Source organism: Aotus nancymaae, unplaced genomic scaffold (assembly GCF_030222135.1).
Source record: "Aotus nancymaae isolate 86718 unplaced genomic scaffold, 86718_ANA_hifiasm-v0.15.2.pri h1tg000004l, whole genome shotgun sequence".
NCBI classification, from domain to species: domain Eukaryota; kingdom Metazoa; phylum Chordata; class Mammalia; order Primates; family Aotidae; genus Aotus; species Aotus nancymaae.
The window spans coordinates 56,501,015-56,511,870 of record NW_026988415.1 but is presented as its reverse complement, the minus strand read 5'-3'; the positions used below and the strand labels follow the sequence as shown (position 1 = coordinate 56,511,870).

Here is a 10,856-nt window from a genome sequence, read left to right as displayed (position 1 = left end):
ATTCTGAGTTCTAACTTGATTGCACTGTGGTCTGAGAGACTGTTTGTTATGGTTTCCGTTCTTTTGCATTTGCTGAGGAGTGATTTACTTCCAATTATGTGGTCAATTTTAGAGTAGGTGTGATGTGGTGCTGAGAAGAATGTATATTCTGTGGATTTGGGCTGGAGAGTTCTGTAAATGTCTATTAGGTTTGCTTGCTCCAGGTCTGAGTTCAAGTCCTGGATATCCTTATTAATTTTCTGTCTCGTTGATCTGTCTAATATTGACAATGGTGTGTTGAAGTCTCCCACTATTAATGTGTGGGAGTCTAAGTCTCTTTGCAAGTCTTTAAGAACTTGCCTTATGTATCTGGGTGCTCCTGTATTAGGTGCATATATATTTAGGATTGTTAGCTCTTCTTGTTGCATTGATCCTTTTACCATTATGTAGTGTCCTTCTTTGTCTCTTTTGATCTTTGTTGCTTTAAAGTCTATTTTATCAGAGATGAGAATTGCAACTCCTGCTTTTTTTTGCTCTCCATTTGCTTGGTAAATCTTCCTCTATCCCTTTATTTTGAGCCTTTGTGTATCCTTACATGTGAGGTGGGTTTCCTGGATACAGCACGCTGATGGGTTTTGGCTTTTTATCCAATTTGCCAGTCTGTGTCTTTTGATTGGGGCATTTAGTCCATTTACATTTAGGGTTAATATTGTTATGTGTGTGTTTAATCCTGTCATTTTGATGCTAGCTGGCTGTTTTGCCCATTGGTTGATGCAGATTCTTCATTGTGTTGCTGCTGTTTACCATTTCGTGCGTTTTTGGAGTGGCCAGTGCTGGTTGTTTTTTTCTATGTGTAGTGTCTCCTTCAGGAGCTCTTGTAAAGCTGGTCTGGTGGTGATGAAATCTGTGAGTACTTGCTTGTTCACAAAGGATTTTATTTTTCCTTCACTTATGAAGCTTAGTTTGGCTGGATATGAAATTCTGGGTTGAAAGTTCTTTTCTTTAAGGATGTTGAATATCGGCCCCCACTCTCTTCTGGCCTGTAGGGCTTCTGCTGAGAGATCTGCTGTGAGTCTGATGGGCTTCCCTTTGTGGGTAACCCGACCTTTCTCTCTGGCTGCCCTTAGTGTTTTCTCCTTCATTTCAACCCTGGTGAATCTGATGATTATGTGCCTTGGGGTTGCTCTTCTTGAGGAATATCTTTGTGGTGTTCTCTGTATTTCCTGGACTTGAATATTGGCCTGCCTTGCTAGGTTGGGGAAGTTTTCCCGGATAATATCCTGAAGAGTGTTTTCCAGCTTGGATGCATTCTCTTTGTCACATTCAGGTACACCTATCAAACGTAGATTAGGTCTTTTCACGTAGTCCCATATTTCTTGTTGACTCTGTTCATTCCTTTTTACCTTGTTTTCTCTAATCTTCCCTTATCATTTCATTGAGTTGATCTTCGACTTCTGATATCCTTTCTTCTGCTTGGTCAATTCGGCTGTTGAAACTTGTGCATGCTTCGCAAAGTTCTCGTGTTGTGTTTTTCAGCTCCATCAATTCACTCATATTCCTCTCTAAGTTGTCCATTCTCGTTAGCATTTCATCAAGTCTTTTTTCAAGGTTCTTAGTTTCTTTGCATTGGGTTAGAACATGTTCTTTTAGCTCACAGAAGTTTCTTATTATCCATTTTCTGAAAGTTGATTCTGTCATTTCATCACACTCATTCTCCGTCCAGTCTTGTTCCCGTGCTGGTGAGGAGTTATGCTCCCTTGTAGGAGGAGAGGTGTTCTGGTTTTGGGTGTTTTCATCCTTTTTGCGCTGGTTTCTTCCCATCTTTGTGGATTTATCCACCTATTGACTTTGTAGTTGCTGTCTTTCTGATTTTGGTAATTTTAAGTCTGCAGCAGCTGAACTCATAAACCCCCTTTTCTTCCCCCCAGGTGTTCTGGCCCAGGGGGTTAGGGCTTTATGCTTTTCAGCTGTGTTGCTACCGTTTTCCCTGCCCACAAGGTGGCAGTCTAGTCACACTCAGCCTGCAGAGGCTTTGCTGAGCTGCTGTGGGCTCCGCCCAGCTTCCGTGTGAGCTTCCCTGCAGTCCTGTTTATATGGGTGTAGTTAGAACTGCTTCCGCTATGCTGGCCGCCCCTGTAGTGACGGAGTCTCTGTAGTGGCGGGTTGTCTTGGTTACAGCAAATTGCCCCGGGAACTGCAGGGTGTTTCCCGATGGAGGACACCCCTCCCCCACAGAGCTGGACCATCCCGGGTTCAGCCATGTTTCCAGTGGGGCCCTCTTTGCCCGGGAATCTCTTGGTTTGCCTCCTCGCCTCAGCTCCCCTTGCTGGCCCAGAGGGGACACAGTCTCGTTCACTTTGCTCAAGGAGCCGCTGCTCCCTGCCCCTGGTGCAGGCCGAGTGGCTGCTCTGGTCCAACCAGCGGCGCTGGGAACCCGTGGAGCTTCTCTGCCTGTGAATCTCCTGGTCTGTGGGCAGTTAAAATCCGCTGCCCTGTGTGCCGCTGCGTCAGCTGAAGCAGCGGCTCTGAGATTCGTGGCACGTCCTTGCCCGGGGGTCTCCTGGCTTGACTCCCTGCTTCAGCTCCCCTTGCTGGCTCAGAGGGAACTCTGTCTCTCTCGCTCTGCATAAGAAGCCACTGCCCCCCGCCCCAGGGTGTAGGCTGAGCGGCCACACCACTCAAACCAGCAGCACTGGCGACCCGTGGGGCTTCTCCTCCTGTGAATCTCCTGGTCTGTGGGCAGTAAAAATCCGTCTGGAAATGCGGCGTCCACTCACCCTCTGCGCCTTCTCTCGGAGCTGCAATCCCGACTTCCTCCTAAGCGGCCATCTTGGATCTTCCGGCTGCATCATTTTTTAAATAGGGAATTCTTTCCCCATTGCTTGTTTTTGTCAGCTTTGCAGAAGATCAGTTTGTTGTAGGTGTGCAGTCTTATTTCTAGGTTCTCTACTCTGTTCCGTTGGTCTATGTGTCTGTTCTTGTGCCAGTACCATGGTTACTGTAGCCCTGTAGTGTAGTTTGAGGTTGGGTAGCATGATGCTTCCAGCTTTGTTCCTTTTGCTTAAGAGTCCCTTAGATATCTGGGCACTTTTAGGGTTTTATGTGACTTTTAAAATAGTTTTTGGGTCTTTTTTTGTGTTTGTTTTCGTTTTTTTTAGTTCTGTGAAGAATCTCCATGGTAGTTCAGTGAGAATAAAACTGAATCTATAAATTGCTTTGGGTAGTATGGCCATTTTAATAAAATTGATTCTTTTATCCATGAGCATGGGATGTTTCATTTGTTTGTGTCATCTCTAATTTCTTTGAGCAGTGGTTTGTGGTTTTCTTTGCAGCCTTCTTTCACTTCCCTAGTTAGTTGTGTTCCTAGATATTTTATTTTTTGTGGCAATTGTGAATAAGAGTCTGCTTCTGATTTGACTGTTGTTGGCGTATAGGAATGCTAATAACTTTTGTGCACTGATTTCGAATGCTGAGACTTTGTTGAAGTTGTTTATCAGCTTAAGAAGATTTTGGGCTAAGATTGAGGTTTGGCTTTGAAGTAGACTATGTAGAAATGTGATGTAGGCCTGAATCATAACAGTGGCAATTAAAATATAGAGAAGTGGACAGACCCAAGAAAAATTCAGGAGGCAAGATTGTCTGACCATTTAATAGCGGGTGCTGAATTAGCATTCTGTTATTAATGACTGCAAGATATCCAGCTTGTGTGGGTAATATAGATGATGTTCATTGAAATAAGAGGGTAATACAAAGGTTGAACACTTTTAAATGTAAGACGTAGACAGCTTTTGCTTGAGAACTAAGTTATTAATTTACTCATACTTTTTATTGTTTTAGTAAATAATTTGTATTAATGAGTAGAAGGTATTATTCAGTAACCTAGTAATACTTGTTTTTCTAAACCTGCTTCTCTTTGGGGCATTGATGTTTTCACTTTAGGAATTTTATTATATAGTTAAGTGACATGAAACTGTTTTACAAAGCATTTTCTCCACATGATGTATAAACATAATAAAATTAAGAAAATATTTTGATTTGTAATAAGAACCATCAATGGAAAAAGCTAAAATTTTTTGTGAGCTCACTACTTTCTACACACTATGTGAAACACTATATTAGTATACACATCATCTCAGTTCTTACAGCACAGAAGGCAGGGGAAATTGTTATCCTTATTTTTACAGATGAGAAAACTGAGGTTTAACAAAGTAAATGAACTTCGCCAAAGTCACATGACTAGTAAGTATCAAAGGCAACATTTCAATGTAGATGACTCTTAGCTGCACAATATGTGCTCTTAATCACTGTGAAATACAGACTTTTTGGACATGATTAAGAAAGACTATGAACACTTTGGAGGAATAAAAAAAGAGAAACTTCTCCAAAGGGAGAAGTTCAATTGCACTCTCTCACTGCTGATATATTAAGCAGAGGTCATCATTCTTTTGACAACTCTTTACCTATAAGGGTAATGTATCTATAGGATGCTACTGTTGTCTGCTGTTAAGTATCCACAATGCATTTCCCTCTGTTAAAACCTTAAAATGCACATGTTTTAGAACTCATATCATATGCCTAATAAAATGGTATTATTCTGAAGTTTATTGTCTAAAAAGTATCAATGATGGTGGCTGTAATTACTGTGTTTAGACAAGATAGATCCTTTCATATCTACAAAAACTTTACTGCTCATTGTATTTCCTTTGACAACTACATCAGTGAATATTCTAGTTTGAAGTAAAACTCAGATCATCTTATATTTCTAATAGGGCATAATTTGTGGAAAACTTTTGTTAAAAAAATTAGAACAGCAAGCTATTGATGCTGAACATTAAGATAAAAACTTGCAGTGCATTTTAAAGGAAAAAGCATTATCTTAAGACTAATTTTAATATTATAAATGAATGATAGTAATATCTCACTTTCAGATTTATTATTATTCTGATTCTAAAATTGAAGCATTTTCTTTACTTTTTTCTACTGTTTGAATTTTAACAAAGATAAATTTTTGTTTTACTTTTTCCCTTTTTATCCCTCATATTAAGGGATTCTGCCTAATTAACCAAATGCAGCCTTTGCCTAGTCAAGCCCTAGACAGGCCACAGCCAGTCCAGCTGACAATATTCTTTGGGTTTCTCAATAAACTGGATCAATCTAAATGACAAAGAAGAAAAAAACAGTTAAATAAGGAAATTTTATTGTATTAAATAAATTGTGGTGGAGTGGGAAAACAGTAGAGTTAGAGACCAGACAGAAACATATTCAAATCCTGACTCTGTAATTTACTAATTGTGCAAACTTGGATAAGTCAATTTGTCTGAAACTCTGGAAATGATATTTTTTATACAGTTACTGTAAAAATAATGTATACAAATTTTATGTCAAATAGTAAGCTCCAAGTGAATGGTAGTTTTTATGGAAGGAGTGGGGCCAAAATATTTTAGGATTCTTATGCATTTCAAAGCAGTATTAATAGGCATTTTACATATATTGCTTTATCTGAGTCTTCAGATTTATTTCAAGCTTAAAATTTGAGAGCATTAAATTAGATTAGGCTAGAGCTCTAGGCCAGTTCAAAAGCTCATGATGAATTTCTGATTCACATATGCTTATCACCAAGACATGAACTGTAAAAGGATTTTGACAGAGAAATATGATATAATAACTAACTTCAAAAGTAGAATACATATTTAAATTAGTTTTCTACTGAAGCAGGTGAAAATCAATACATCAAGTTTTAGTTCTTTAGCTGACTTTTATTACAATCTATCCACGTTAAAAGGAGTTTGGTCATACTGTGCTAATGAGTTCTGATAATTAAAGTACTTAAAAGAATAAGTGACCTATCAGGTACAAGCCCTGTGTGCATTATTCATTGTTAGTAATTGAAATTTTGTCTGCAATAGATTGTTGATTTTAGTGTATGTCCTGGATTAATTATACCTTTAAGTTTCCAGTAGGGTGAAAATTAATAATAAATATAATTTTAAATTTGCAATGTAGATACCTATGAAATCATTCTATAACCACTTTGCAAGATAATAGTTGAAACTTTTCTGCCATAGAATCTGTCTCAGCTAAAAAAAAAAAAAATGCCTGGGGACATCTATTTACCCCACTACTTAAATAATAATAATGTTCATATTATCTTGATATTCTGGCAAGTTCACTAAGAAATACTGTAACCGGCCAATTGGTTCTCCTTGCCCACTGCCTAGACAGAGTCAATTTGTCAAGACAAGAAAATTGCAATGTAGAAGGTGTAATTCATGCAGAGCTGGATGTGTTGGAGACCAGAGATTTATTATTACTCAAATCAGTCTCCCCTAGCATTTGGGAATCAGAGGTTTTAAATATAATTTGACTGGTACAGTATTGGAAAATGGGGAGTGCTGATTAGTCAGGTTGGAGATGGAATCATAGGGAGTCATAGTGAGGTTTTCTTGCTGTCTTCTGTTCTGGGTGGGATGCTGGAACTGGTTGAGCCATATTACCAGTCTGGGTGGTGTCAGCGGATCCATGGAGTGCAGGGTCTGCAAAATATCTCAAGCACTAATCTTAGGTTTTACAGTAGTGATACTATCCCCAGGAGCAATTTGGGGATGTTCACATTGTTGAGCCAGATGCTACATAACCCCTAAACTGTAATTTTTAATCTTGTAGTTAATTTAGCTACTTTCTTTGTTCTGCAAAGGCAGATGATTCCCAGGCAAAAAGGAAGTCATTTTTTTTTTTCAAAGACCTCAGGGTTTATTGTTGAAGAGGAAGTTGAAGGAGGTGATGAAGTACTAGGAAAATAAATTCTTGATAAGAGGCAGTAGATGTCCCTCAGCCAGGGTAAGGCACTCCTCTGGGTGATTCTGTAGGTAGAAAGCAAATGCAATTTGCCTCATTCCTAGGTGAGGTGGGGCCCTCCCAGTATTGTAGGTTTCTTTCCTCTTCCTGGGAACACCAGCTGACCTGGGGTTCCTAGATGCCTAACAGAGCCAGGCTTTTCCTTTGGCAAACCCATAGATGTGCAGAGGGGCCATGACCCATGGTACAGTCTTCTGTCTGTGTGCTCCTGGCTGTGGCTGCTACCTGGGGGTGGCTTGGGTAGTGCTGGGGCTGGGGTGTAGCAGGACTGGCCCTGGGGATGTCTGACTTTGAGTCAGGGACTCATCCACCTTGTGGGTCTCTGCCTCCAGGACAGTGACCTCAGCGTTCTGGGCCATGGCAAGAAGTGAGTGTGAGAAGCTGTGTTGCACGCCTGCTAGCTCACGGCTAGTCTGTACTGAGCAGGTGATGTATTCCTGCTTCTGCCTCCACCCCAGAGTCAGCTGAGCTCACAGCAGGGCCAACTCTTTCTGCAGTTCAGCCACATATTTGGCATCTGAGTTCTTCTGTCAACCTGCAGGATGGCAAAAAGGAGGTCTTTTTGGGAAAGTGCTATTAACAACTTTCTTTCAGAGTCAAATCATTAACTGAATTTCTTCTGAAAGTTAGTTAAGCCTACACCCAGGAATGAACAAGGACAGCTTAAAGGTTAGAAACAAGATAGAGTCAGTTAGATCTGATCTTCTTCACTGTCATAATTTCCTCAGTTATAATTTATGCAAAGGCAGTTTCAATCCCTATAATCAAATCCCTTTAGAAATCTACCTTTTCATTATATCTGAAGCATCTTGGAAGTGATCCAAGATGGCCAAATTGGAACAACTCTGGAGTGCAGTTCCCAGCAGGAACAACACAGAGGATGAGTGATCACCACATTTCCAAATGAGTTTTTACTGCCCAAAGACCAGGAGATTCCTAGGCTGAAAAGCGCAGCAGGTCTCTGCAAAAAAAAAAACTCACACAAATCTGGGCGGCCATTTCAACTGGCACCTGGAACACCTGGGAGACAGAGCTGCCCATTCAATTGAAAAAAGGGGGCTGAAACAGGGAGCCAGGTGATCTGGCTCAGCAGTTCCCACCCCCACAAAGACCAGCAATCTGAAATGCTCTGGACTGAGAGTTTCACAGCAAATGCAGCTGGACCTGGAACAGTCCAGCTCTGTTAGGGGAAGGGCATCTGCCATTACCGAGGCAGTCCACTGCTACCAAAGCAGTCTGTCATTACTGAGGCAGTCCACCATATCCGAGGCAGAGTCCATGGTAGCTCAACAATGCCTCTGCTGGCAGACTGTGACTAGACTACCTCCTTGCTGGGCAGGGCATCTATGAAAAAAGGCAGCAGCACATCAGGAACTTACACATAAAGCCCCACTTTCCCAGGATAGGGCACCTGGCAAAAAAGGCGGTTATGAGTTCCGCTGCAGCAGACTTAAATGTACCTGCCCAGCAGCTCTGAATGGAACAACAGAGCTCCCAGCTCAGCACTTGAGCTCCTATATAAGGGAAAGACTATCTCCTCAAGCAGCTCCCCAACTCCTGTATTTCCAAAGAGACACCTCATAAAGGAGAGTTCAGGCTGACATCTGGTGGGTATCCTTCTGGGACGAAGATAACAGAAGAAGAAACTGACAGAAACCCTTACTGTTCTGCAGCCACCGCAGGTGTTCCCCAGGCAAGCAGGATCTGGAGTGGACCTCCAGCAGTCCTACAGCTGAGGGGCCTGACTGTGAGAAGGAAAACTAAAAAAAACAGAAATAACTTCATCATCAACAAAAGGGACTTTTACTCAGAGATCCCATCCGAAAGTCACCAACTACAAAGACCTCAGGTAGATAAATTCACAAAGATGGGAAGAAACCAGTGCAAAAAGCATGAAAACACCCAAAACCAGAACACCTCTCCTCCTCCAAGGGATCACAACTCCTCACCAGCAAGGGAACAAAACTGGATGGAGAATGATTTGGATGAATTGACAGAAACAGGCTTCAGAAGGTGGGTAATAAGAAACTTCTCTGAGCTAAAAGAACATGTTCCAACCCAATGCAAAGAAACTAAGAACCTCATTTCTGTGCGGTCACGCCGAGCCAGCGCCTCGGCCTGGAAGCAGGCCGCAGAACCTCAGCTTCGCCCACCGCCTCCCGACCATGGACCCCCGCAAAGTGAATGAACTTCGGGCCTTTGTGAAGATGTGTAAGCAGGATCCAACCGTTTTGCACACCGAGGAAATGCACTTCCTGAGGGAGTGGGTGGAGAGTATGGGGGGTAAAATACCACTTGCTACTCAGAAAGCTAAATCGGAAGAAAATACCAAGGAAGAAAAACTTGATAGTAAGAAGGTAGAGGAAGACTTAAAGGCAGACGAACCATCAAGTGAGGAAAGTGATCTAGAAATTGATAATGAAGGTGTGATTGAAGCAGACACTGACACCCCTCAAGAAATGGGAGATGAAAATGCAGAGATAACAGAGGAGATGATGGATCAGGCAAATGATAAGAAAATGGCTGCTATTGAAGCCCTAAATGATGGTGAGTTGCAGAAAGCCATTGACTTATTCACAGATGCCATCAAGCTGAATCCTCGCTTGGCCATTTTGTATGCCAAGAGGGCCAGTGTCTTCGTCAAATTACAGAAGCCAAATGCTGCTATCCGAGACTGTGACAGAGCCATTGAAATAAATCCTGATTCAGCTCAGCCTTACAAGTGGCAAGGGAAAGCACACAGACTTCTAGGCCACTGGGAAGAAGCAGCCCATGATCTTGCCCTTGCCTGTAAATTGGATTATGATGAAGATGCGAGTGCAATGCTGAAAGAAGTTCAACCTAGGGCACAGAAAATTGCAGAACATCGGAGAAAGTATGAGCGAAAACGTGAAGAGCGAGAGATCAAAGAAAGAATAGAAAGAGTTAAGAAGGCTCGAGAAGAGCATGAGAGAGCCCAGAGGGAGGAAGAAGCCAGATGACAGTCAGGAGCTCAGTATGGCTCCTTTCCAGGTGGCTTTCCTGGGGGAATGCCTGGTGGTTTTCCCGGAGGAATGCCTGGAATGGGAGGGGGCATGCCTGGAATGGCCGGAATGCCTGGACTCAATGAAATTTTTAGTGATCCGGAGGTTCTTGCAGCCATGCAGGATCCAGAAGTTATGGTGGCCTTCCAGGATGTGGCTCAGAACCCAGCAAATATGTCAAAATACCAGAGCAACCCAAAGGTTATGAATCTTATCAGCAAATTGTCAGCCAAATTTGGAGGTCAAGCATAATACCCTTCTGATAAAGCCTTTACTGAAAGAAAAGCAACCTAGATCACCTTATGGATGTCACAATAATACAAACCAGTGTACCTCTGACCTTCTCATGAAGAGAGCTGGGGTGCTTTGAAGATAATCCCTACTCCTCTCCCCTAAATGCAGCTGAATCATTTTACAGTGGTTTGCCATTAGGGTATTCATTCAGATAATGTTTTCCTACTAGGAATTACAAACTTTAAACACTTTTTAACTTTAAAAATATTTAAAACAAATTTAAAGGGTCTGTTAATTCTTATATTTTTCTTTACTAATCATTTTGGATTTTTTTTTCTTTGAATTATTGGGCAAGGAAGATACTTAATGTATAGATGATTTTTGCTCTAATTTGAGTGAAATAAAAGTTTATTAGTGCAAGGCAAACAAAACTCATTTGAGGATAAAGTTTGTGTTGGATATGTGGTTCCTGAAGCATTTTGACTTGTCTTTTTAAATGCTTTATCTTTTTCTTTAAAGATTTATTTCAATAAAACTAATTGGGACCACCAGTATTTCAGTAGGACCTGGGTAGAGACTGGAAGTACTTGGCAGGGCAGCAGCAATCTTGCTGTGTTTTATATAACGTGCATCCTTGGGCAGGTTGTCCTTAAATCTTACACTGTGGTGAAGGGATGATTATTTTGTAATGCCGCAGTAGAGTTGGAGTACTTAGTTCTGTTCTTGTCTAGTATATCTAATAAATGTATCATATTATTTCCACAT

At 41.4% G+C, this 10,856-nt stretch overlaps 1 protein-coding gene across 1 annotated transcript; it reads left to right on the top strand.

Annotated features, from left to right (window-relative positions):
* The first annotated feature begins 8,984 nt into the window (after nucleotides 1-8,984).
* On the top strand, nucleotides 8,985-10,656 carry LOC105725467 (hsc70-interacting protein). Its single transcript, XM_012464498.3, has one exon. The coding sequence runs from the start codon at nucleotides 9,000-9,002 to the stop codon at nucleotides 9,813-9,815; it is 816 nt and encodes a 271-aa protein (XP_012319921.3). The 5' UTR covers nucleotides 8,985-8,999; the 3' UTR covers nucleotides 9,816-10,656.
* Nucleotides 10,657-10,856: the final 200 nt, after the last annotated feature.

Coding starts and splice junctions, on each gene's coding strand:
- LOC105725467 (XM_012464498.3), top strand. CDS start 9,000: ATGGACCCCCGCAAAGTGAATGAACTTCGGGCCTTTGTGAAGATGTGT.